Source organism: Bombina bombina, chromosome 4 (assembly GCF_027579735.1).
Source record: "Bombina bombina isolate aBomBom1 chromosome 4, aBomBom1.pri, whole genome shotgun sequence".
NCBI lineage: Eukaryota > Metazoa > Chordata > Amphibia > Anura > Bombinatoridae > Bombina > Bombina bombina.
Genome location: NC_069502.1, coordinates 937,380,796 through 937,407,959, shown reverse-complemented (window position 1 = coordinate 937,407,959; position 27,164 = coordinate 937,380,796). Strand labels below are relative to the sequence as shown.

General features: G+C 34.9%; 1 protein-coding gene across 3 annotated transcripts in view; it reads right to left on the bottom strand.

Moving 5' to 3' along the window:
* The window catches only part of MAP4K3 (mitogen-activated protein kinase kinase kinase kinase 3), a 788,683-nt gene that overhangs the window by 319,179 nt on the left and 442,340 nt on the right, over positions 1-27,164 (bottom strand). For all 3 annotated transcript variants that reach the window (XM_053711916.1, XM_053711915.1, XM_053711914.1), the window contains exon 12: positions 22,904-23,014. In XM_053711916.1, the coding sequence (XP_053567891.1) occupies positions 22,904-23,014 (111 nt within the window). The remainder of the gene's footprint in view (positions 1-22,903; positions 23,015-27,164) is intronic.

Sequence of the window (27,164 nt, the reverse complement as noted above, 5' to 3'; positions counted from 1 at the left end):
GTATGTGATATAATGTATCAGTACTGTGATATAATGTATCAGTACTGTATGTGATATAATGTATCAGTACTATATGTGATATAATGTATCAGTACTATATGTGATATAATGTATTATATTATCAGTACTGTATGTGATATAATGTATCAGTACTATATGTGATATAATGTATCAGTACTGTATGTGATATAATGTATCAGTACTGTATGTGATATAATGTATCAGTACTATATGTGATATAATGTATCAGTACTGTATGTGATATAATGTATCAGTACTGTATGTGATATAATGTATCAGTACTGTATGTGATATAATGTATCAGTACTGTATGTGATATAATGTATTATATTATCAGTACTGTATGTGATATAATGTATCAGTACTGTATATGATATAATGTATTATATTATCAGTACTGTATGTGATATAATGTATTATATTATCAGTACTGTATGTGATATAATGTATTATATTATCAGTACTATATGTGATATAATGTATCAGTACTATATGTGATATAATGTATCAGTACTATATGTGATACAATGTATCAGTACTATATGTGATACAATGTATCAGTACTATATGTGATATAATGTATCAGTACTATATGTGATATAATGTATCAGTACTAAATGTGATATAATGTATCAGTACTGTATGTGATATAATGTATCAGTACTGTATGTGATATAATGTATCAGTACTATATGTGATATAATGTATCAGTACTGTATGTGATATAATGTATCAGTACTGTATGTAATATAATGTATCAGTACTGTATGTGATATAATGTATCAGTACTGTATGTGATATAATGTATCAGTACTGTATGTGATATAATGTATCAGTACTGTATGTGATATAATGTATCAGTACTGTATGTGATATAATGTATTATATTATCAGTACTGTATGTGATATAATGTATTATATTATCAGTACTATATGTGATATAATGTATTATATTATCAGTACTGTATGTGATATAATGTATCAGTACTGTATATGATATCATGTATTATATTATCAGTACTGTATGTGATATAATGTATTATATTATCAGTACTGTATGTGATATAATGTATCAGTACTGTATGTGATATAATGTATTATATTATCAGTACTGTATGTGATATAATGTATCAGTACTGTATATGATATAATGTATTATATTATCAGTACTGTATGTGATATAATGTATTATATTATCAGTACTGTATGTGATATAATGTATTATATTATCAGTACGTGTATGTGATATAATGTATCAGTACTATATGTGATATAATGTATCAGTACTATATGTGATATAATGTATTATATTATCAGTACTGTATGTGATATAATGTATCAGTACTATATGTGATATAATGTATCAGTACTGTATGTGATATAATGTATCAGTACTGTATGTGATATAATGTATCAGTACTGTATGTGATATAATGTATCAGTACTGTATGTGATATAATGTATCAGTACTGTATGTGATATAATGTATTATATTATCAGTACTGTATGTGATATAATGTATCAGTACTGTATATGATATAATGTATTATATTATCAGTACTGTATGTGATATAATGTATTATATTATCAGTACTGTATGTGATATAATGTATCAGTACTATATGTGATATAATGTATCAGTACTATATGTGATATAATGTATCAGTAATATATGTGATACAATGTATCAGTACTATATGTGATATAATGTATCAGTACTATATGTGATATAATGTATCAGTACTATATGTGATATAATGTATCAGTACTGTATGTGATATAATGTATCAGTACTGTATGTGATATAATGTATCAGTACTGTATGTGATATAATGTATCAGTACTATATGTGATATAATGTATCAGTACTGTATGTGATATAATGTATCAGTACTGTATGTGATATAATGTATCAGTACTGTATGTGATATAATGTATCAGTACTGTATGTGATATAATGTATTATATTATCAGTACTGTATGTGATATAATGTATCAGTACTATATGTGATATAATGTATTATATTATCAGTACTGTATGTGATATAATGTATCAGTACTGTATATGATATAATGTATTATATTATCAGTACTGTATGTGATATAATGTATTATATTATCAGTACTGTATGTGATATAATGTATCAGTACTGTATGTGATATAATGTATTATATTATCAGTACTGTATGTGATATAATGTATCAGTACTGTATATGATATAATGTATTATATTATCAGTACTGTATGTGATATAATGTATTATATTATCAGTACTGTATGTGATATAATGTATTATATTATCCGTACTGTATGTGATATAATGTATTATATAATCAGTGCTGTATGTTATATAATGCAGTGTTTTTCAACCAGTGTGCCGTGGCACACTAGTGTGCCATGAGAGATCCTCAGGTGTGCCACGGCAGACTGACAACAGTGTGACATATTTTTTAAACTTTGCTTGTTTTTTACTCCCAGTGCAGGGGTAGTTTGTAGGAGGCATGGCATAACAGCACAATACATACAGTATGTGTGTGTTTGTGTGTATGTGAATATATATATGCTGTATTAGGCTACAATGTGTGATTTTTTTAAAAATTTTGGGATGGTGGTGTGCCACAGGATTTTTTAATGTAAAAAAGTGTGCCACGGCACAAAAAAGGTTAAAAATCACTGATATAATGTATAGTATTATTAGTACTGTATGTGATATAATGTATTGTATTATCAGTGCTGTATGTGATATAATGTATTATATTATCAGTGCTGTGTGTGTGATGGGATATATCATATTATCGGACTATAAGTGATATAATTTATTATATTATCGGACTATATGTGATGTAATATTTTTTCAGTACTGTATGTGATATAATAAATTATATATATATATACACATACACTGTATAATATATATGTTATATATTTTTAAAAGTTTATTCAACAGTACAAGCAGTTTCAAACTAAAATTAAATGCTCGTGAGACTTGGGTAGTGGACTGGGAAGGTTGCACTTTCAAAATGTTTTTTTTTTTTGCCCTTGGAGCCAGATTCTCTAGAAATTGCCCTGCCAGCTGCAGAATATATAAAATGTATGTAAAAACTGTTTATTTTAGTTTATTTTTGTATTTTTTGTCTTAGCTTGCCCTACTCTTGCTTAATTTAAAGGGAAACTAAAGTCAAAATTAAACTTTTATGCATCAGATAGGGCATGCAATTAAAAAATGTTTAAATGTACTTCCATTATTAAATTCTGCAGCCTTTTTATATGCACACTTTCTAAGGCAGTAGCTCCTATTGAGCATGTGCAAGAGTTCACAGTACATACGTATAAGTCAGTGATTGGCTGAAAGCTGTCACATCATACAGGGGGCAGGAAAATAAAAGAAAATGTTGAAATTTGTCAAAAAAAAATACTGCTCATTTGAAATTAAGAATAAGTGTTTTTGCATTGTCTTTGTATTAAGCATCTGTTGATTATGCAACTCTACTGTATCTAATGGTTCTTTATTATTATTATCAGGTATTTGTAAATGTCAGTCTGCACTCCAGCATACTTTTTTCAAAATCCAGCGAAAGTGAGAACTTGATAAGGCAGCGCCAGCCGCTGATGGTCAAAGATAGATAATCAGTATTGTATAAGTAATTTTTATTTCTTGAAATCTGTAACATGGATTACTAGATCCAGGTTTCTCAGCCTTGTTATGTCTATCCACAAAATAATAACCCATGTGTCTATGCATGCAAATAATAAACAAAGAACATATGCGCGAGACAGTTGTTTTTGGCATGAACGCTTTTATAACTAATAAACACTGCACACTTTGCAATCTTTATACAAGCACATACATGTATTACATTCCTTAGTTGCATGCTGTTAAATCTTATTTCTTCCTAGCATGGATTTTCATTCCCCCATTGGTTTTGGAACTTTAGCATAAGCGTGCAATTTCACACTGAGTTTCCTCCGGGCATAACAAAGCGTTCGTTTCAAACACTTCATTATAAAAAAGCTGTACTGCAACCATAAGATAATTCTATCCCTCAAATTCAGCCATCACAACTGTTTAGTGAGTGAAGCCTCTGGCAAGATAAGGAAACTGCTTTAATGGTTAACCCATGCTATGAAGGGCTTTTAAATGCCAATTTAACAAAAGGGAACATAGTTCTAACTATCTTTTAGTTTAAATATTTTTTTTTAATTAAAAAAATGCATTAAATGGATTCATGAAAGTGATAATGTGGATACAAATATTTTCAAGTCACATACACATAGCTACTGTATACGATCTCTTGATAAATGACTCAGATGTTTTAGCAGACAAAAACCTAGTGATCTATTTATTCAAATTTTTCTTTCATGATTCAGAGAATACCATGTTAAACAACTTTCTAATTTACTTCTATTATCTAATTTGTTTTATTCTCTTGATATTCTTTACTGCAAAGCATATACAGATAGGCTCAGTAGTTTCTGATTGGTGGCTGCACATAGATGCCTCATGTGATTGGCTCACCCATGTGCATTGCTATTTCTTTAACAAAGGATATCTAAATAATGAAGCAAATTAGATAATAGAAGTAAATTGGAATGTTGTTTAAAATTGTATTCTATATCCGAATCTTGAAAAAAATTTTTTTGGGTTTAATGTCCCTTTAAGACTGTCCTTATAATAAAAAAAGACAAAACAAGCATCAGTGTTCTCCACAGAAAGTATGAAGTAGTTGAGTGGGGCAGTATAATACTTTGCAATATAAAATGATCTGTTCTTTAAAAATGTTGCATAAGCTACCCAAAGCACAAAGTAATTGCATAATTTAAAGGGATATGAAACAAAACAATTTGCTTTTGTGACAGAGTATAACATTTTAAAAAGTTTTCGAATTACTCCTGCTATCAAATTTGCTTTGTTCCCCCAGCCATGATATTCAGTATTGAAGAGATACCTAGGTAGGCATATGAAGAACTACATGACAGGAATAGAATTGACATGTGGTGCTCTTGCAAATGGAAAACATTCTTGCAAAACTGCTGCCATAGAGTGCTCCAGAAATGGGCCGGTTCCTAAGAACAACCCTGCTTTTAAACAAAAGATACCAAAAGAATAAAGAAAATGTTATAATAGAAGTGAATTAGAAATGTGTTTAAAATCACATGCTCTATCTGAATCATGAAAAAAATATTGGGTTTCCTATCCATTTAACATAAATTGATTTAAATGATAATTTGTGCAACAAACATTGAAAGAAATTAATATTAGTTAATTTTTGTTTAACCCCTTAACGATGCATGTCGTACATGGTACATCACACACAAACTGGTCTTTAAAGACCAGCGACGTACCCTGTACACTGTTGAGGGTTTCAAGCGGCTGGAAGCAATCCTGATCGCTTCCAAACGCTTTCAAGGTATTGCCGTGATGCCTCGATATTGAGGCATCACGGCAATATCTTTTTTGGCACACCGATGCAGAGAGGGCACACGCTGTTTGTATATAATTTCAGTGAGAAACCCAAAGTTAGTAAAAAAACTTTTTTATTTGATCGCATTTGGCGGTGAAATGGTGGCATGAAATATACCAAAATGGGCTAGATTAATACTTTGGGATGTCTACTAAAAAAATATATATACATGTCAAGGGATATTCAGGGATTCCTGACAGATATCAGTGTTCCAATGTAACTAGCACTAATTTTGAAAACAAAAATGGTTTGGAAATAGCAAAGTGCTACTTGTATTTATTGCCCTATAACTTGCAAAGAACATGTAAGCATTGGGTATTTCTAAACTCAGAACAAAATTTAGAAACTATTTAGCATAGGTGATTTTTGGTGGTTGTAGATGTGCAACAGAATTTGGGGGTCAAAGTTAGAAAAAGTGTTTTTTTCTCTCCATTTTTTCATCATATTTTATAAAAAAATTTATGGTAAATTATAAGATATGATGAAAATAATGGTGTCTTTAGAAAGTTCATTAAATGGCGAGAAAAACGGTATATAATATGTGTGGGTACAGAAAATGAGTAAGAGGAAAATTACAGCTAAACACAAACACTGCAGAAATGTAAAAATAGCCCTGATCCTTAAGGGAAAGAAATTAAAAAATGGCCTTGTCCTTAAGGGGTTAATATTGGCTTATAGTTTAGACAGGTTGTAAACAAAATAAATGTGGTGGTGTGCATATTAAGGGCAAGATTATGACTGGAACAATATTTAACGCTCCCGCTCGAGCGTTAACTGCGCTACAAGTAAGCTTTTTGCACTCAACAGGTTGGGCTCTTATTATTTGAGTTGAACGTAAACTGTTTTTGCTCTCACACTAACCCAACGAGCACACAAAGCCAAACCTACAATTTTGCACGCACATTCACATATTCCCCCACAGAAGTCAATGGAGTAAAAAAAAAAAAAACATTGGAAAAAAAACCCACACCCTTCTCGCACGCATATTCTCAAGTGTGCTAACCTGACATGAAAATATGACACATTCACATTCTAATGTTCTTCACACATTCAATCTATATATTGATAAACACACACATATATGAGATGGTATTTTGGTACAATATATATCTATGCCTAAATATATACCTAAATATATATATATATATATATATATATATATATATATATATATATATATACATACAGTGGATATAAAAAGTCTACACACCCCTGTTAAAATGTCAGGTTTCTGTGATGTAAAAAAATGATACAAAGATAAATTATTTCAGAACCTTTCCACCTTTAATGTGACCTATAAACTGTACAACTCAATTGAAAAACAAACTGAAATCTTTTAGGTAAAGGGAAATAAAAAAATAAAATAAAATGGTTGCATAAGTGTGAACACCCTTAAACTAATACTTCATTGAAGCACCTTTTGATTTTATTACAGCACTCAGTCTTTTTGAGTATGAGTTTTTCAGCATGGCACATCTTGACTTGGCAAGATTTGCCCACTCTTCTTTGCAAAAACACTCTAAATCTGTCAGAATGCGAGGGCATCTCCTGTGCACATTCCTCTTCAGATCACCCCACAGATTTTTAATTGGATTCAGTTCTGGGCTCTGGCTGGGCCATCCCAAAACTTTAATCTTCTTCTGGTGAAGCCATTTCTTTGTTGATTTGGATGTATGCTTTGAGTCGTTGTCATGCTGAAAGATAAAGTTCCTCTTCATGTTCAGCTTTCTACCAGAAGCCTGAAGGTTTTGTGCCAATATTGCCTGGTATTTGGAACTGTTCATTATTCCCTCTACCTTGACTAAGGCCCCAGTTCCAGCTGAAGAAAAACAGCCCCAAAGCATGATGCTGACACCACCATGCTTCACTGTGGGTATGGTGTTCTTTTGGTGATATGCAGTGTTGTTTTTGCGCCAAACATATCTTTTGGAATTATGGTCAAAAAGATCAACTTTGGTTTCATCAGACCAGAACACCTTTTGCAACATGCTTTTGGGAAACTTCAGATGTGTTTTTGCAAAATGTAGCCGGGCTTGGATGTTTTTTTTGTAAGAAAAGGCTTCCGTCTTGCCACTCTATCCCATAGCCCAGACATATGAAGAATATGGGTGATTGTTGTCTCATGTACCACACAGCCAGTACTTGCCAGATATTCCTGCAGCTCCTTTAATGTTGCTGTAGGCCTCTTGGCAGCCTCCCAGACCAGTTTTCTTCTCGTCTTTTCATCAATTTTGGAGGGACACCCAGTTCTTGGTAATGTTACTGTTGCACCATATTTTCTGCACTTGGTGATGACTGTCTTCACTGTGTTCCATGGTATATCTAATGCCTTGGAAATTCTTTTGTACCCTTCTCCTGACTGATACCTTTTAACAATGAGATCCCTCTGATGCTTTAGACGCTCTCTGCGGACCATGGCTTTTGCTGTAGGATGCGACTAACAAAATGTCAGGAAAGACCTACTAGAACAGCTGAACTTTATTTGGGGTTAATCAGAGGCACTTTAAATGATGACAGGTGTGTACTGACTCCTGTTTAACATGATTTTTAATGTGATTGTTTAATTCTGAACACAGCTACATCCCCAGTTATTAGAGGGTGTGCACACTTATGCAACCATATTATTTTTTTTTTATTTTTTTATTTCCCTTTACCTAAAAGATTGTTTTTCAATTGAGTTGTACAGTTTATAGGTCACATTAAAGGTGGAAAAAGTTCCTAAATGATTTATCTTTGTCTCATTTTTTTACATCACAGAAACCTGACATTTTAACAGGGGTGTGTAGACTTTTTATAGCCACTGTGTGTGTGTATATATATATATATATATATATATATATATATATATATATATATACATACATACATACATACACACATATACACTCACCGGCCACTTTATTAGGTACAACTGTTCAATTGCATCTAGACGTTATGAAGATGACTTGCTGAAGTTCGAGCATCAGAATGGGGAAGAAAGGGAATTTAAGTGACTTTGAACGTGGCATGGTTGGTGGTGCCAGACGGGCTGGTCTGAGTATTTAAAAAACTGCTGATCTACTGGGATTTTCACCCACAACCATCTCTAGGGTTTACAGAGAATGGTCCCAAAAAGAAAAAATATCCAGTGAGCGGCAGTTGTGTGGACAACCATGCCTTGTTGATGTCAGAGGAGAATAGGCAGACTGGTTCAAGATGATAGAAAGACAACGGTAACTCAAATAACCACTCGTTACAATCAAGGTATGCAGAATTCCATCGCTGAACGCAAAACACGTCGAATCTTGAAGCAGATAGCCTACAGCAGCAGAAGACTACACCGGGTGCCACTCCTGTCAGCTAAGAACAGGAAACTGAGGCTACAATTCGCACAGGCTCACCAAAATTGGACAATAGCAGATTGGAAAAACGTGGCCTGGTCTGATGAGTCTCGATTTCAGCTGCAACATTCAGATGGTAGGGTCAGAATTTGGCGTAAACAATATGAAAGCATGGATCCATCCTGCCTTGTATCAACATTCAGGCTGCTGGTGGTGGTGTAATGGTGTGGGGGATATTTTCTTGGCACACTTTGGGCCCCTTAGTACCAATTGAGCACCATTTAAACACCACAGCCTACTGAGTATTGTTGCGGACCATGTCCATCCCTTTATGACTACAGTGTATCTATCTTCTGATGGCTACTTCCAGCAGGATAATTCACTATGTCACAACGCTCAAATCATTTCAAACTAGTTTCTAAAAAATGAGAATGAGTTCACTGTACTCCAATGGCACAGTCACCAGATCTCAATGCAATAGAGCACCTTTGGGATGTGGTCGAACGGGAGATTCGCATCATGGATGTGCAGCCAACAAATCTGCAGCAACTACGTGATGCTACCATGTCAATATGGACCAAAATCCCTAAAGAAAGTTTCCAACACCTTGTTGAATCTATGCCACGTAGAATTAAAGGGACATTAACCCCGCATTTTTTCTTTCATGATTCAGATAGAGCAGCAAGGCGATTGGCTTGTTGTTTGGCCTGGGGGCCTTAAAGTCTTTGGTTAATGAAGGGGAAGTATGTGATAGCCGGACCCGGATCAGGTATGACATCACTTCCTGTTTGATGATTTGTTCTGTGTTTCCATGTGTGACATTGTAAATATGTAAGTAGAACTTTTTGTGATTACCTTTGTACTGTTTTGACAGATTTGTACCCTTGACAAAGGTCCAATGTGACAAAGGACCGAAATGTTGGGAATACCGGATTGTACCGGATAATAAAGAATTTATTTGAATTAAGCAAGAGTGCCTGGTTTACTATACAGTGTCTATTTCTATGGACTGAGCACCTGCGGATTTGCACTGCAAGGGAGTGCAGTGGTTTGATTTATATTGAACCGGTTTCCTTTTTGCACCCCTATAGATTGCCTTATATATCTCTTGTTACACAACAAGGTTAACAGTGATATGGAAGATTTCCTTACCAAGGCAGGAGGGACTACAGATCATGCAGAGACACTGTCTCTAACAGATGAAGAGGCTGAACAGATTTTATTTTCTGAATCATTCAGTGATGCTATAGGATCTAAACATCCTGTAGACATACATAATGAGCTGATACAGTCAAGAAAGAAGGAAATTGAGTTAGATTTGCATGGTATAACTCTTTCTGAATATCATAGAATTAAGAGAATTCCAAGGGGTTTTTGTATTAAAAATACACCCACAATTGGCAGAAATAATCCTGAATTCTGACGCAATTGGTGCGCTATTTTAAACAAATGTTCAATTGATTTGATGCTTATTGTGATTAAAGAGGTGGGGAGAGAATTGATTGTTATCAGAGAGAGAATAGCCTCTTTTGAGATTGGCAATTTGAATATTTTGAAGGAGGATAAGTCTACTGACTGGCTGGAAAAAATCTCTGCTCAGGTAAACACCTTTAGAGAGGAATTGAAAACTTTTAAGAAAAATAAATTCTCTAAGGTTAACCTTGATTACACAGATAGGGTTGCCACAAAGCCAGTATTTTACCGACACGACCGGTATTTTTAAGATTCATGTCAATGTAGAAAATAAAGAATAAATATTGAAAGAAAGCCCCTGTCAAAGTGCAACTTCTTCTGAGTGTGATCAATACTAGTTATAAACAAATGAGCATTTAAAATCAGGCCAATCAGCTTTAGTTTTTGAGCTATGCTGTTTAATTATTTATGCAAATTTATGTTAATTAGCATAGCCGGAATTTTCTTCCAAGAAAGGTGGCAACCCTATACACAGAACATAGAGTGTACAGGTGGTTGTCATGTGAAACAGAGTAATTTCAGGTGGAGAAGGGGAGGTGGTAGAGGCAGAGGTGTAAGGAATTATAATCAATACAGCAGTAGCAGCAGTGAGGAGGAGTCTAGTGTGAGCAACACAACTAGGGAACAGGCTTTTCAAAGTGGTGCACGAGAAAATATAGTAGGTCAACCAGAAGGGGCGGCAGCAAAAACAAGACTAAGAACTGCCAACAGAAGGGGGAACAAAAGGTAATATACAGTTTAAGTAGGCATATGCTAACCAAAGCTGAGGAGTCCTTATTTGCTAAAGCAGGGTTCTTCAAACTGCGGGTCGCGACCCATTGCTGGGTCACAACAACATGTTTACTGGGTCGCAAGTACTGTGTCCTCAGTAAACATGAATCAGATTCATAAGAGGACAGTTCCCAAGGAAGTCCAGCAGATGGCGTTTCTAAATTCTGAAAAGGCAATCATACTGGGCTGCACCTCTGGTATGAAGAAAGAAGCTTTTACTACTAATCCCTGTACTAACCGGTGGAAACCGCTGAAGGAGGAGCGCCCTGCAGGAATACAGATCAACTGCACATTGTATATCTTCTGGTGGCTGCAGCAGCCAGCCCCTCCTACCTTACCTCTAAGAATGGCTGGTGTGTGAAGTAATAATTTTCCCTCTTCTCCTGCTCATTGCTACTGGTGTTTGACAGTCCCTGGACCCCTCATACAAAGACCCCTTAAGTCAGCTCTAGGTTGGTGCTGTTAAATTAAAAAAATGTTTAAGTTCCTGCAGCAGTAACAGGACGCTTCAGCAGCGTCCCTGCCTGTGAAATATTTATGACAGTAAAGTGCAGCGGGGGGGGGGGGGGGCTGGGGATTCCAAATCTGTTATCTGCTGCAAGTTGTAAGAGGTCAGATTTCTGCTGCCTCTCCTTTTGATTTGTTTATTACTATGTCAAAATGTGACAGGTAAATATTGCTCTTTTTCATATCTTCTTCTGTATTTTTTTTTAAATTACAGTATTTATATTATTACATTATATTTTGTAACATAACTGCACCTATTTCCTTGCTATAAATGAGTCCCCTCATCTAAGGAATTTAGTTAGTGGTTTATTGCTTTTTTTTTCTCTTCATGGGAAGCATATGGGAACATTCTTCTGGATGTGTGTGTATATGTAGGAATATATATATATATATATATATATATATATATATATATATATATATATATATATATATAGTGTGTGTGTATTTTTTATATATATATATATATATATATATATATATACACACACACACAATACAAACACCACACATACATCCAGAAGTGTGTGTATGTATGTATGTATATACACACACTTCCAAAAACAGACAGGTGTTCGCCATTTAAAAAAAAATAAAAATTTTAAGTCTGAGTTTGAAAAATACCAGCGAGTACCTGTCTGTTTTTGGAAGTCTATATTGTGTTACAGTGCACCCTGGATGTTGATCAAGTGGAGTGAGTGCTGGTTTCTATACAGGATTTATATATATATATATATATATACACACTCACTATATATATATATTTCATTATTTTATATATATATATATATATATATATATATATATATATATATATATATATATATATATATTCTGTTTTCTTCCTGGGTCCTCATAGGGTTTTAGTCCGCCCCTGAGCTTATCCTTAACTCCCCCTTATCCAAGGGTGCCTGTTTGCTGTTTTTAGGAGGGTTTGCGGTTAGAGAGGTGGCACATGCTTGGGTAGTGCAAGGAGTACAGCAGCAGGTCTTACTCTGACAGTGCTGACGGAAATGCAGCCCTCATTTTACTATGAGCTGCTTCAGATTCTATCTCTTGCAAGGAAGAGGACTGATCAATGATAGGTTGGCAAAGGCATGAACAGTGGGAGGCATGCTGTATTTTTACAAGAAGCCGAAAGTTGCACTGCTGTGTGTGTTGTATGAGTGTGTGTGTATTGTCTGAGATTGTGTGTGCTGTGTGTGTTGTATGAGTGTGTGTTGTATCAGTGTGTGTGTGTGTGTGTGAATAGTGTGTGTTGTATGAGTGTGTGTGTGTGCTGCGTGTGTTTGAGAGTGTGTGTGCTGTGTGTGTTTGAGAGTGTGTGTGTTGTATGAGAGTGTGTGTGTTGTATGAGAGTGTGTGCGCGCTGTGGGTTGTATGAGAGTGTGTATGTGCTGTGTGTTGTATGAGAGTGTGTGTGTGCTGTGTGTGTTGTATGAGAGTGTGTGTGTTGTTTGTGTGTGTGTGCTGTGTGTGTTGTTTGAGAGTCTGTGTGTGTTGTTTGAGAGTGTGTGTTTGAAAAACATAATTTATGTAAGAACTTACCTGATAAATTCATTTCTTTCATATTGGCAAGAGTCCATGAGCTAGTGACGTATGGGATATACATTCCTACCAGGAGGGGCAAAATTTCCCAAACCTCAAAATGCCTATAAATACACCCCTCACCACACCCACAATTCAGTTTAACGAATAGCCAAGAAGTGGGGTGATAAGAAAGGAGCGCAAGCATCAACAAGGAATTGGAATAATTGTGCTTTATACAAAAAAATCATAACCACCACAAAAAAGGGTGGGTCTCATGGACTCTTGCCAATATGAAAGAAATGAATTTATCAGGTAAGTTCTTACATAAATTATGTTTTTTTTCATGTAATTGGCAAGAGTCCATGAGCTAGTGAAATATCCAAGATGTGGAACTCCACGCAAGAGTCACTAGAGAGGGAGGGATAAAATAAAGACAGCCAATTCCGCTGAAAAAACAATCCACAACCCAAATCAAAAGTTTTAATCTTTATAATGAAAAAAACTGAAATTATAAGCAGAAGAATCAGACAGAAACAGCTGCCTGAAGTACTTTTCTACCAAAAACTGCTTCTGAAGAAGAAAAAACATCTAAATGGTAGAATTTAGTAAAAGTATGCAAAGAAGACCAAGTTGCTGCTTTGCAAATCTGATCAACAGAAGCTTCATTCTTAAAAGCCCAGGAAGTAGAAACTGACCTAGTAGAATGAGCCGTAATCCTTTGAGGCGGGGATTTACCCGACTCCACATAAGCATGATGAATCAAAAGCTTTATCCAAGATGCCAAAGAAATGGCAGAAGCCTTCTGACCTTTCCTAAAACCAGAAAAGATAACAAATAGACTAGAAGTCTTTCTGAAATCTTAGTAGCTTCAACATAATATTTCAAAACTCTGACCACATCCAAAGAATGTAAGGATCTTTCCAAAGAATTCTTAGGATTTAGGACACAAGGAAGGAACAATAATTCCTCTATTAATGTTGTTAGAATTCACAACTTGAGGTAAAAATTTAAATAAAGACAGCAAAACTACCTTATCCTGATGAAAAATCAGAAAAGGAGACTCACAAGAAAGAGACGATAATTCAAAAACTCTTCTAGCAGAAGAGATGGCCAAAAGGAACAATACTTTCCATGAAAGTAATTCAATGTCCAAAGAATGCATATGCTCAAACGGAAGAGCCTGTTAAGCCCTCAGAACCAAATAAAGAGGAGAAATTGGCTTAATGACAGGCTTGATACGAACCAAAGCCTGAACAAAACAATGAATATCAGAAAGATTAGCATTTTTTTCTGTGAAACAGCACAGAAAGAGCAGAGATTTGTCCTTTCAAGGAACTTGCAGACAAAACCTTATGAAGAAACTATAAAATCCTAGGAATTCTAAAAGAATGGCAAGAGAAATTATGAGAAGAGCATCATAAGATGTAAGTCTTCCAAACTCGATAATAAATCTTTCTAGACACAGATTTACGAACCTGCAACATAGTATTAATCACTGAGTCAGAGAAACCTCTATGACTAAGCACTAAGCGTTTTAATTTCCATACCATCAAATTTAATAATTTGATTTCCTGACAGAAAAAACAAATCTTAAGATATAAGGTCTGGCCTAAATGGAAGTGACCAAGGTTGGCAACTGGACATCCGAACAAGAACCATATACCAAAACCTGAGCGGCCATGCTGGAGCCACCAGCAGCACAAACGATTGCTCCATGATGATTTTGAAAAATCACTCTTAAAAAGAAGAACCAGAAGGAGCAAAAATATAGGCAGATTGATAACTCCAAGGAAGTGTCAATGCATACACTGTTTCCGCCTGAGGATCCCCGGACCTGAATAGGTACCTGGGAAGTTTTCTTGTTTAGATGAGATGCCATCAGAACTATTACTGGAAACCCTCACACCAGAACAATTTGAAAAAACACATCTGGGTAAAGAGACCATTCTCCCGGATGTAAAGCTTGATTGACAGAGATAATCCACTTCCAATTGTCTAAACCTGGGATATGGACCGCAGAAATTAGACAGGAGCTGGATTTAGCCTCTTTAAAAATATATTACATAATGATAGGGATTTTCAGGGTCTTGGGTTTTGCAGTTACAAGAAGGGCTGTGAAGTTGGAAATTGAGGTCAAAAGCCGTTTTAAGTGGAGTCAGAGTTAGTAAAAATATACTAATTCCATCCTTGATATAAAATGTTAAGCAAAAACTCAAAAATGTATTAACAGGTAATGAAACCCACCAATTATTTTAACGGTTCAGATAAAACAAACTGTATAATTTCAAACAACTTTCCAGTATACTTCTATTATCAAATTTGCTTCATTATCTTGCTATCCTTTGTTGCATGAGCAGTGATACACTACTGGGAGCTAGCTAAGCACATCAAGTAAGCAAAGACAAGTACAGACATCCCAACTCTCCCTGAAGTTCAGGGAGTCTCCCTGATTGTAATAGCACCTCTCTGATGCCAGCAAATGGAAGGCAATCTCCCTGAAACTCCAAGTGCCATGATCCAATGTAGCCCAAATCCGGAAAAGTGTTTCTTTAAGGAATGCCTTTAGTTGCTGGGACGTTATAGAACCCTCAAAGCATGCACCAGTAACCAAAAAGTCCCCACTGATTTAAATAAATAAAACACAAATACTACCTTATTTACTGCACGTAATTAAACTTCGTATTCTAAAATATTTAAGCATTCAACAAGCATACGATCACTGGAAAATATGTGGTTGTGCAATAAAGCTACTTTTTTCTAATGTGCCTTTAGTGGGAAGCTACTTTAATGATAAGTCTCTATCTTATTTAGGGTTTCAAGGTGTCCAATATATAACTGGGGGGGGGGGGGCACAGTAGCGGGTGAAGCCACCTCCCTGAAATGAGATTTTGCAGGTTGGAATGTCTGCAAGTAGCACATATGTGTAGCCACCGATCAGCAGCTAGTAATGCACTGCTGCTCCAAGGCCTACCTTTTCAACAAAGGATACTAAGCAAACAAATGAGATAATAGAAGTAAACTGGAAAACTGTTTAAAATGACATGCTCTGCCTGAATCATTACTGTCATTAAAGAGCACTATTTAAACATGCTAAAATATTTTCGTTTGCATGAAATGGCCATAATGGTAAAGCTACTTAATATGGGATATAGGTTATAAAGCTATCCTGAAGTTTCAGATGGTGGGTATGAAATGCCTTAAGAGACATGAAACCCAAATTTTTTTTTGTGATTCAGATAGATAATACAATTTTAAACAACTTTCTAATTTACTTCGATTATTTAATTTGTTTGATTCTCTCTGTATCATTTGTTGAAGGAGCAGCAATGCACTAATGGTTTCTAACGGAAAACATGGGTGAGCCAATGACAATCGGTATATATATGCAGCCAGCAGTCAGCAGCAAGAACCTAGGTTCTCTGCTGCTCCTGAGCTTACCTCGATAAACCCTTCAGTAAAGGATAATAACACAAGTAAGCAAATTAAATAATAGAAGTAAATTGGAAAGTTGTTTAAAAGTGTATTCTCTATCTGAATCATAAAAAAAAAAATTTGGGTTTCATGTCTTTTTATGGTACCATTTATAACAGGTGTGGGGCAACTATAGGCCTTCCAGGTGTTATGGACTACATCTCCCATGATGCTTTGCCAGCATTATGGCTGAAAGAACATTATGGGAGATGTAGTCCATAACATCTGGAGGGCCGATAATTGCCCACCCCTGATTTATAATATTGATAAGTTCACCTTTATTTATACATATTGAGCTTTTATAGAATGAGTCGGAGTGGTACAATTACACATAAAGGGACAGTAAAGTCATAATTAGACAATGATTTAGACAGACCATACAATTTTAAACAACTTTCCAATTTACTTCTATTATTTAATTTGCTACCTTCTCTTGTTATCCTTTGCTGAAAGCTTTATTCAGGAATGCTGAGGAGCAGCAAAGAACCTAGGCTCTAGCTGCTGATTGGTGGCTGTATATATACTGTATATACAAATTGTCGTTGGCTCACCCATGTGTTCAGTTAGAAACCAGTAGTGCATTGCTGCTCCTTCAACAAATGATACTAAGAGAATTAAGTAAATTTAATAATAGAAGTAAACTATAAAGTTGTTTAAAACTGAATGTTCTACCTAAATCATGAAAGTAATATTTTGTGTTTCATGTTCCTTTAACAAGTCTTAATGACAGTTGTTATTAATTTGCATTAATAATCGTTAAGCACGTAGAAAGTAGAGGCATGCTCAGACTAATTCTAAATTGCTAGCAAAAGTCTCAATACGATCATGTTGCAATATCAATATATTTGTTAGAAACACAAAGGTATGTTTGTGTATAAGCATTTAAGGCCAGGATTGCCTGGTGTCTGATATTTAACTGGGCAGTTCAGTATTTCATCAGTGATCAAGTGCCCTAGCGGCAAGAAACGCGTCTGTTGGGGGGGGGCCTTAGGCTCCCTCACTGTACCGGCTTTTGCATGTTTCTTATGGTGCCTTGGTTGTGCCCTGATTGCTTTTAAATTTGCCTCAATAAATTTGGATCTTTTACTTACTCCGTTCCTGTTTTTTCAAGTGCTGAGGATTTTGAGTCTTCTTGCAGTATTTCACATAGCTGTCAAGAACAATCTTTGGCATACATATGACATGGGGTTTAGGGTCAGGAGTCTGATTTAGACATTGAACTGACAGGTGCTTCAGGGTCATTAAACGTATCTGAAGTCTGATCTAAGCATATAATTGACAGTTTGGGGCCATGAGTCTGATCTGAGGTCTGATGTGGGCATATAACTGACAGTGGCTTCAGGGCCCTTAAAGGGACAGTCTAGGCCAAAATAAACTTTCATGATTCAGATAGAGCATGTAATTTTAAACAATTTTCCAATTTACTTTTATCACCAATTTTGCTTTGTTCTCTTGGTATTCTTAGTTGAAAGCTTAACCTAGGAGGTTCATATGCTAATTTCTTAGACCTTGAAGCCCACCTCTTTCAGAATGCATTTTAACAGTTTTTTACCACTAGAGGGTGTTAGTTCACGTATTTCATATAGATAACACTGTGCTCGTGCACGTGAAGTTATCTGGGAGCAGGCACTGATTGGCTAGACTGCAAGTCTGTCAAAAGAACTGAAATAAAGGGGCAGTTTGCAGAGGCTTAGATACAAGATAATCACAGAGGTTAAAAGTACATAATTATAACTGTGTTTGTTATGCAAAACTGGGGAATGGGTAATAAAGGGATTACCTATCTTTTAAAACAATAAAAATTCTGGTCTAGACTGTCCCTTTAATTTGATCTGATGTCTGATATGGGCATATAGCTTGCTTCAGGGCCACCAGTATAATCTGAGCACATGGCTCACATGGGCTTCAAGGACATGTGTTTGATCTGAGGTATGGCATGGCTATATAACTGACAGGGGCTTCCGAGCTATGTGTCTGATCTGAGTTCTTATGCGGGCATATGGCTACATGGGACTCAGGTCCATGAGTCTGATCTGAGTTGTTATACGGGCATATGGCTACATGGGACTCAGGTCCATGAGTCTGATCTGAGTTGTTATGCGGGCATATGGCTACATGGGACTCAGGTCCATGAGTCTGATCTGCGGTATGATGTGGACATATGCCTGAAATTAAGTTTAGGGCCCTTAATCTGATCTGAGGTTTGATATGGGCATAAAGCTAACAGGGGCTTTCCGGCCATCTGATCTGAAGCCTCATGTGGAAATATAGCAACTCAGTCACACTCATCCAGTATTTTTGAGAAGGATTGCTGCAACCCTATTTGGGGTCCATGTTCTGTTATACAGATGTTATACTCTACAAGGTTCAAATATTAATAAATATATTAAAGTAGATCAATTAAACACTAAAACAACACTATGTAAAATAGTAAATCAATTATATATATTTAAAGGGACATTCCAGCCAAACTTGGAATCCAAAATGGATGCATTTCAGTTTTGAATAGAAGCATTTTTGTAAAATACATGTGTTAGCAGAAATGCTTCTAATGAAAGTTATAGCCGTTTCAAAAGTGCATCAGCATTTGCTCAGAGAGCCTAAGGTGCTTGTACCGTCTGGTAACGACTCAATTTGTTAATTGTTTACATGCTACAAGCCCCACTGGCTCTCTGGGCAGCTGCAGTATTTAAAATTCAGGTGCACTGAGAATACCTAGCTATGCTTCACATGCACGTACAGAAAAAAATGCTAACATTAAACAGTGATAACTTTTACTAGAAGCATTTTTGCAGATACATTAATATTGCAAATATGTTTTTATTATAATAATATAATTTAGCTATGTGCATTTAGATTTTGACTGGAATTGTCCCTTAAACAAAATATTGTCTGATGTTGCATAATTTCTAAGGCCGTAATGCTGCTGAAAAAAAGCTGCTGAAAAAAAGCTGCTGAAGTTTTGCACAAATTTGACAAAATTAGAATACAAGAAAACATTAGTAATTCTGAAAACAACAGCAGCAGCAGCAATGAGCTAATTTAAAGACACAAGTTAAATGTATGATGTTGATCTCATATTGCAGATAAAAGCATCTTGGGGTAAAAGGTGTTAATGGCTTCAGTTATTGCATGATTTAGGAAGCTGGCATACTGAAGTTAGATGATACACACAGCGGACTGGGAAGAACAATTGTACCTTGGGATGGGCAGGAAAACGAGAGGCCCAACGCACAGGAAGAGATGCAGGAGAAAAGATCCCCCAAAACTTAAACTATTTGGAAAAAGGGACCACAAACAAAAAGAAAAAAAAATGAATGGAAAATGAGAAATAAAGATTTTAAAACTGAACCACCCTTTCCTACAAATTTCACATACAAAAACATATTTATATGATTTTATGATGGCTATACATTTATATAAACAGCGCACACTTATCACATTAAATCTACGATTACATGTATCATAGAGAGAACTGCAGCTTGTATGAAATGATGAATGAAGTTCTTTATTGCCAACAGAGCTTTTTACATGAAAAGCAGACAACGGAAAAACGTATCCAAAAACTATTTTCAGTAGAGAGAAATAGCAAAATGAATATGAAAATTGTAGAAGAAAAAAAATAATTTTTATATTGATATAGAAACCAAGATTTGTACACCATAAATGTGGGAAAGATTAAAAATGCACAATAATCTACCAATGCTGAAATTAGTTGCTTGGAATATTGGTTTAAACATTTTGTATGCGATACAAAATAACAAATACTTATATGATTTTTATGTAAACAGAAATACTAACTAATGTGCTACACAAGCTATATAAGATAGTTACAGGGACAGTCTACTCCAGCATGTGTATTGTTTTACAAGATAGATAATCCCTTTATTACTCATTCCCCAGTTTTGCATAAACATAGTAACTGTATATTAATACACTTTTTACCTCTGTGATTACTTTGAATGTAATAAGCCTCTGCAGACTGCCCCCCCCCCCTTTATCAGTCCTTTTGACAGTTTTTCATTTTAGCCAATCAGTGCTGACTGCATGGGAGTGAGCAAAATGGTATCTATATAGCACACACTAACTAGTGCTATCTAGCTCTGGAAAACTGTCAAAATGCACTGAGATAAGAGGTGGCCTTCAAGGGCTTTGAAATTAGTATATAAGCCTACCTAGTTTTAGCAAATCTGATAAAAGTCAATTGGAAATGTGTTTAAAATCGCATGCCCTATTTGAATCATGAAAGTTTAATTTTGACTAGACTGTCCCTTTAAGCACAGTTTCTAGTCGCTTTGTCTAAAGCAGACACATGACATAGTGCAAAGAGAAAAACCAAAGGGTAATGCATATGTGTTTCATGATAATGCCTTAAGGGTGAAATACACATTACTTGTGTCATAATCACCCCCAGCAAATTAACTACACAAGATAGATGCCTCAGTAGCATGACAGTGCTGGGAACTAGAAATTAAAGTCACCACAATATCATAAGCCTTCACGGAGCAGAATAAATCCTGTAAGCCCTTGGGACGAGAGAGATAGATACTGCAAGCAGGAAAATAAATAAAATCTATCTAAAAAATGATCTAAATAATTTATTATGAAGCTGTTTGCATTGAACAAAACTTAAAACCTCATAACCATAAACCCCATAATGTTTCTTTCATGATTCAGACTCTAGAGCATACCATTTTAAATAACTTTCTAATTTACTTCTATTACCAAACTTTCTTAATTTGTTGGTATCTTTTGTTGAAAAGAAGGAAAATAAGCTCATGAGCGTTCATGTGTCTAGATCACTATATGGCAGCAGTTTTGCAAGAATGTTAACCATTTGCAAGAGCACTAGATTGCAGCACTATTTCCCGTCATGTAGTGCTCCAGACACCTAACTAGGTATCTCATCAACAAAGAATATCCATGGAAACTAAGCTAATTTGATAATAGAAGTGAATTGGAAACTTTTTTTAAATTGCATGCTTTGTCTGAAGTCCTGATTATATAAACCTCTCCACTCAGACAAGATGATATTCCTAGTATCCTAGTGAAATTCTAAAAAGGCTGATTTTGCTATACTTTTCCAAGGGGATTTCCCTGAATTTCTGCATTTGAAGGAGAGACAAGCCCCGTGCAATTTAGCACTGCATAACATGAGTGTTCTGCTGCATTTACACTTTGTGCTTTGCATTTTATATTACTTTACACTTCAGATTAACTTTTATTACATTTAAATGTTGCACTTTCTATTTTGTATTTTATTATGTATACATCAGTGTATTTAGGATTGTGATTTTTACAAATTCTGATTATGCTTTGACAGTTTTTGTGCATCTTTAACAAATAAGGATCATACTCTGTATACTTATGTGTATCTTTTACAAATTAAACACGATGTAAATTGTGCTTTATCTGTTCTATTTAAAAAAAAAAAAAAAAAACTGACAGCTTCAGTTTTCCAGAGAACATTATTACTTTCTAGGGGCCAGCTAAGCAAAGATTTTCTAATTTGTAGAGAAATTTTAGTGCAGACTTCACAGGGGCTGAACTCACGGAATTCTATAAATGTAATGTGAATTTTTAGCAAACTTCACCTGCATTCAGCTGGTGAGATAATTCAGTGAGACCAGCTTGTTTATAATGCTTACAGCATTTCACAAGCATTGTGAGAAACCTTCAGACATACCCTGGGAACTTCCCTGTTCAGCCAATTGAGCACTCCTGTCCCTCCCACTTCCTGAAGCTATGTTTTATTTTATAATAAAGAAAATTAAAATTGTAATGTAATTTGTAAAAGATACACAGAAATATACAAAGTATGGTCCTACTTTGTTAAAGTAAAACAGAAACTTTCAAAACAATCAGAATTTGTAAAATCACTGCTGGATCTGAATCTAGATGTATTAAAATAGAAAATAGAATGTGAACAGCTTAACTGTAATAATACTGAAAGGACTCCATCTGATGTCTAAAGAAATATAAAATACAAAGCACAAAGTGTACGTTTAACAAAACTCCCCTATCGTGCAGTGCTTGCCTCTCCTTCACATACAGAAATGCAGGGAACGCCCCTTAGACAATTATAGGAAAATTTACATGTCTAGAAACTTGTGAGAGTTTTCGCAGTGCTGGAGGTTTCCGCCCTTTTACTTTTAGCATTCAGTGTGTTCAGCCCCTGTGTAGTCTGCACTACAATTTCTCTCCAAGCAGGAGAAACTTTTATCATCAGGTCCAAAAAAGACATTTTTTGGGTTTCATATACCTTTAAGAAGGAAAAGTCATAAACAACATATATCATGCAATCCTGTTTAAATAAAGTTATTTAAAAAGTGTACAAAAATCCTTACCTCTGGATCATCATCATCAAAGTCATGGTAGCTAGAGTGGTCTGGATTATTCACTTTATCCAATAATTCAATCGCTAGTGTACGGTTTAATGGCTGCGTAACATAAGGATGCTATAAAGAAAAAAATTCTTATTTGAGGACAGTGAAAAATACATATCTTTCTGCTACATAATGTCAATATTTAGCATACTTCTGGAGAAAAAATAAATGACAAAAATATTTTATTCTTGGTTTTTTTTTTTTAAACTTTTTAAAATTGTAAGAATTAGTGTTTTCCTATTTATTATTTTATTTATTTTCTGACCTTGTCTGGTTCCTCAGAACATTAGTTCAAAAATTCTAATCACATAGTTTCAAAGTACTTTGAAAATAGTCTTCAGATTATGGGCTAGATTACTAGTGGAGTGCAATATTGTGCGCTGGTATTACAAGTATGGTGCAATACAAACGTGACCTCACGTTCGCATTGCCTGGAAGCCAAGCGCTCATGAGAGCATGCTTCCATAGGCGCCTCGTTTTCATGCCAACAGACATGGCAAATCACCTGTTATCTACAGATATATTAATGTGCTTATGTGTATACTGTATACACATATTACCACATACATCTATATGTGTATAAGCATATACATACTGCATATATTTACAGTGAAAACGCAGTCCCCCATTGACATCCATGTAAAGGCTCTATAAATGCTGTTTTTTTCTAACACCCCACAGCCCCTCATTTTAACCCCTAATAACTGCTTTGTGCAGTTTTTTTATTAAAAAAATAAAGATGCTCATATGTTTATTTAATGTTACGCTACTGTCCTCTTTATTTGGGGGGCAATTGGGGAAACTGTTTTCATTAACCACAGTTCTGATCAGCGCAAAGTGAAACAGGAGCTCACGGGCACATTAATCAGCCACTTGTAATGGCTGGTTATTAAACGAGCACCCGTAAAGGGCGCATGTTAAGATAGCGCTCCACTCGTAATGTAGCCCTATATTACAAATATACAGTTGTTCATCTAGAATCTGTTTCAGCAGCTGCTTTGAACCATTTCACAAACCAATCAAAAAAACAGACTTGACATCTTAATATCTTTATAATAATGATATGACACCTATTTACTTCAAGCTTTAGAAATCCACATAACAGGAAAAAGAACATCACATTGTGTTGTTAAGTTATTGTGATGATTTGTAGCCTGGGGTATATATAGGAGATTAATAGACCTATCTAATCCGTACATAGCAAATCTCTTTAAATGGAAATTAGCAACCTCCTTTGCATAGTTCCTCTAGGACATAAATAACACAATGCAATATACACTGTCATAATGTGAACATAGTATTGATTCAAAAACATGTAAGGACTTAGACAGAATATAAATGAAAAAGTGTAGTTTAATCAGAATGCATAAAGAAAAAAGATAAATATAAAACAAAACATTTTACCATCTAAAGAAAAAAATAAAATAAATGCACATTTTAACCAAAGACAGGGATTAAAGACTTTTTGTTATTTTATGTAATGAGTTACTCAGACAGGAAAGGACCAGTCAACACTTAAGATTTGCATAATCAACAAATGCAAGATAACAAGACAATGCAATAGCACTTAGTCTGAACTTCAAATGATTAGTAGATTTTTTTATAAGTTATGTATATTTCCACTCCCCTTGTACCATGTGATAGCAATCAGCCAATCACAAATGCATATACGTATAGTCTGTGAATTCTTGCACATGCTCAGTAGGATCTGGTGACTCAAAAAGTGTAAATATAAAAGGCTGTGCACATTTTTTTTTATGGAAGTAAATTGGAAAGTTGTTTAAAATTACATGCTGTATCTGAATCATGAAAATTTAATTTAACCTGAGTGTCCCTTTAAGGTTATTGAAGTTTGAATCAAGGCATTGTAATTAAACATAATGATGATGCAAGAATATAGATAGACCCAGGTCTGTTAGTGATTCATTGGGGCCTAAGTCAAAGGGATATAAAGCACTGAATAATGCTAGATATAATGATGTATCAAAAGCAGAGATTAGCCTGAAAACATAAGAGTATTACTGAAGAAATACGTGTAATATTGTTTCCATAGTGTAATGGGTGTCACTATGCCTCCTTTTAAAGGGATATGAAACCCAAAATGTTTCTTTTGTGAATCATACAGAGCATACAATTTTTAAAAAGTTTCCAGTTTACTTCAATTATTAAATGTGCTTTGTTCCCACAATATTCTTTGTTTAAGAGATACCTAGGTCGGTATCTAGAGCACTATGTGGCAGGAAATAGTGCTGCCATCTAGTGCTCTTGCCAACTGCTGCCATATAGTGCTCCCAGACATGTGGATGTTCCTGAGCTTACAACACTGCTTTTCAACAAAAGATACCAAGAGAAAGAAGAAACTGTAATAATAAAAGTAAATTAGAAAGTTGTTTAAAAGGTCATGCTCTGATGAGCTTTATCTCCTCTGATGAGGAGAGTGGGGGACAGATATAAATGAGTTACTGGGGTGAGCAAACAATCACTATGTAGAAGATAGACTTTTAAAGCCTGGAGTCTGAACTGAAAAGCTCACAAGGAAAGGGGCCAAAAATGAGTGATGGTATCCTGCAACATTTTTTTTATATTTTACAACACATTATTATATATTTTATATCAGACTCTTAAAGGGACATTAAACACTTTGAGATGGTAATATAAAATGATAAATTGTATATAATAAAACAGCTCTGCAATATACTTTCATTATTTATTTTTTCCTCTTTGCCTGTAATTCCATTCTGAAATTGTGAGCTTTTCAGTTCCTGTTAGAAATGGAAGTGCAGAACACTGTTAAATCCAGCACAACCATTGGCTGCACACTCTAGTGACCTATTTATAACTGTCCCTAATTGGCCACAACAGAGAAGGTAACACAAGTTACAACATGGCAGCCCCCAGTGTTTTATAGACACTAAAACTTTACACTTATTTTGTCACTTTTTAAACAACTAATGAAACTTTAAAAAATACATCTACATGTTAGTCATGGACTAATCTTTTCTATGAATGCATCATTCTATCTAGCATGTATTTAGTGTTTAATGTCCCTTTAAAGTGTTTAATGCTTCTTTAATAATCACTAATCACAAATCGCGTACGTTTTTCAGGATTTTCTTTAATTAGGTATTTCAATGCATATTTACACAAGCAGATTTTGTCAAATGTTTTTAGACGTGAAAGCAGAATCGTTGTAGCAAATAAAATATCTCTCAGTGGTATGATTTATTATTGTGAACTCATATCTGTGTGCCAATAGGACCCTCAGAGTTTTGCTAAGTAACGTGGGTGTAACCAAGCAACACTAATTGCTGCCTTAAGCATTGCAATAGTTCAGTATTTTCTTTTATTTACCTAAACATGTACTGTAATTTAAACTTGTAACATATAGCAATAGCTAGAAATAGTGTTGACTTTTTAGAATAAAATAATTAATAAAACATAAGTGAAGAAAACAACCTTTCTGGATAATGATATTAAATATGCTTTTATCTTTAAAAACTTGCATATTTATTTCCTAAACAGAAATAAATAGATCTAATTCCAGCTAAAAGGACATTAAGCGTAAAACGAAAATGCTCTAATGAGTTATATGCAAGCAACAGAGCAATAATAAAACGCTCTAAGTGTTTAACCCCTTTAAAAGGGTAATTAAACATATATAAAGTCAGCTCCTAAGCAGCATTGGGAGATAGCAGAACACATCTGGTGAGCCAATGACAAGAAGCATATGAGTGTAGCCATCAATCCCCAGCTAGCACACAGTTGTGCATTGCTACTCTGAGCCTATCTATGTATGCTTTTCTACAATGGATACCAAAAGAACAAAGTACTTGCATGCTTTATCTGAATCGTTCACGTTTGATTTTGACTTTACCGACCCTTCAACCAAATAAGTTGCATCATTCTTACATGTTAAAATCTTTTATCATGTTACAAATACTTAAAGGGGTAGGAAAGCTGAAATAAAACTTTCATGATTCAGACATAGTATGTCATTTTAAGACACTTTTACATTCACTTTTATTATCAAAATTACTTTGTTCTCTTGGTATTCTTTATTGAAAAGCATATGTTCATATGTTCAGCAGCAGCTGCAGCAATGCACTACTGGGAGCTAGCTAGTAATTGTTGGCTATACATATCTGACTCCTGTCATTGATCGCCAGATGTGTTCAGATAGCTCCCTGTAGTGCATTTAACTATGCATTTAATACCTTTGGAT